The 1,134-nt window shown below is 59.0% G+C and overlaps 1 protein-coding gene across 1 annotated transcript in view; it reads right to left on the minus strand.

Moving 5' to 3' along the window:
• LOC103780460 (zinc finger protein 135-like) overlaps positions 1-990 on the minus strand; it is a gene marked incomplete at its 5' end in the record, with an annotated part of 1,978 nt that extends 988 nt beyond the window's left edge. The window contains 2 exon segments of the mRNA XM_008948146.1: positions 112-569; positions 690-990. Of these exon segments, the coding sequence (XP_008946394.1) occupies positions 112-569; positions 690-990 (759 nt within the window).
• Positions 991-1,134: the final 144 nt, after the last annotated feature.

The following is a 1,134-nucleotide window of genomic DNA, read 5'->3' on the forward strand; positions in this document are numbered from 1 at the left end:
AGGTGCCGGAGGAAACTGGAGCCGTGGTGGAAGGTCTCCCCACAGTTGGTGCAAGCGAAGGGCTTCTCGCTGGCATGGGCACGCCAGTGGGCAAGGAGCTTCATGTGTCACCGGAAGCTCTTGCCACAGCCAGCACAGCGGTACGGCCTCTCGCCGGTGTGGGCACGGCGGTGCCGAAAGAGGGCGCAGCTGACACTGAAACTCTTTCGGCGGCCAGCACAGCGGTACGGCCTCTCGCCGGTGTGGGCACGGCGGTGCCGAAAGAGGTCGCAGCTGACACTGAAACTCTTGCCGCAGTCGGTGCAGGTGAAGAGCTTCCCACCTGCATGGACACGCCAGTGGGTGACAAGCTTCGAGATCCGCAGGAAGCTCTCACCGCAGTTTGCGCAGACATGCGGCTTCTTTCCAGGGTGGGCACAGCGGTGCTGCAGGAAGCGGGAGCTGTGGCAGAAGCTTTTGCCACAGTCGATGCAGGTGAAGGACTTCTTGCCATCATGGGCATGCCAGTGAGCAATGAGCTTCAGAATGTGATGGAAGCTCTTGTTGCAGCCGGCGCAAAGGGCAGGGCGCTGGGGTGGGAGCACCGGTGCTTCATGGGCTCTGAGCCAATTGGGAAGCTCTGCCCGCACTTGGGCACTGATTGTGACCCTTGTGTGTCACAGATCATCTTCCTCATCCTCGTCACTCACTTCCTCATCGTCCTCCTCATCATCATCATTATCATCATCACTGTCATCATCATCATCCTCCTCTTCCACTTCATTCTCCTCTTTCTCTTTGTCTTCATCCTGCTCTTCCTCTTTACCATCAAACTCCATGCCTGCCTCCTCCTCTACCTCAGGGCTGTGCTTCAGCTCCTTAAAGTTGTTCTCTGGGGAGGTTTTCTCCTTCGGGGTCTTGTCCTGGGGCTTGTGGGAGACCATGCTGGCAGTGGGGGTCAGCCCTTGGCCCGAGGGAGGGCCCTGGAGACGCTCAGCTGGGATCCGGGGTCTGCAGAGGGACAGAGAGACAGTGGCTGGGGGAGGGGCTCAGACAGCTACATGGCTCCAGTCAACAATGGAGGCAGCAGCTCTTGACCTAGTAAACTCCAAGGGCAAGATCCTGACGCTGCTGTGACAGCCCCCCAACACCTGA

Source organism: Merops nubicus, unplaced genomic scaffold (genome assembly GCF_000691845.1).
Source record: "Merops nubicus isolate BGI_N331 unplaced genomic scaffold, ASM69184v1 scaffold13219, whole genome shotgun sequence".
In the NCBI taxonomy this organism is placed as follows: domain Eukaryota; kingdom Metazoa; phylum Chordata; class Aves; order Coraciiformes; family Meropidae; genus Merops; species Merops nubicus.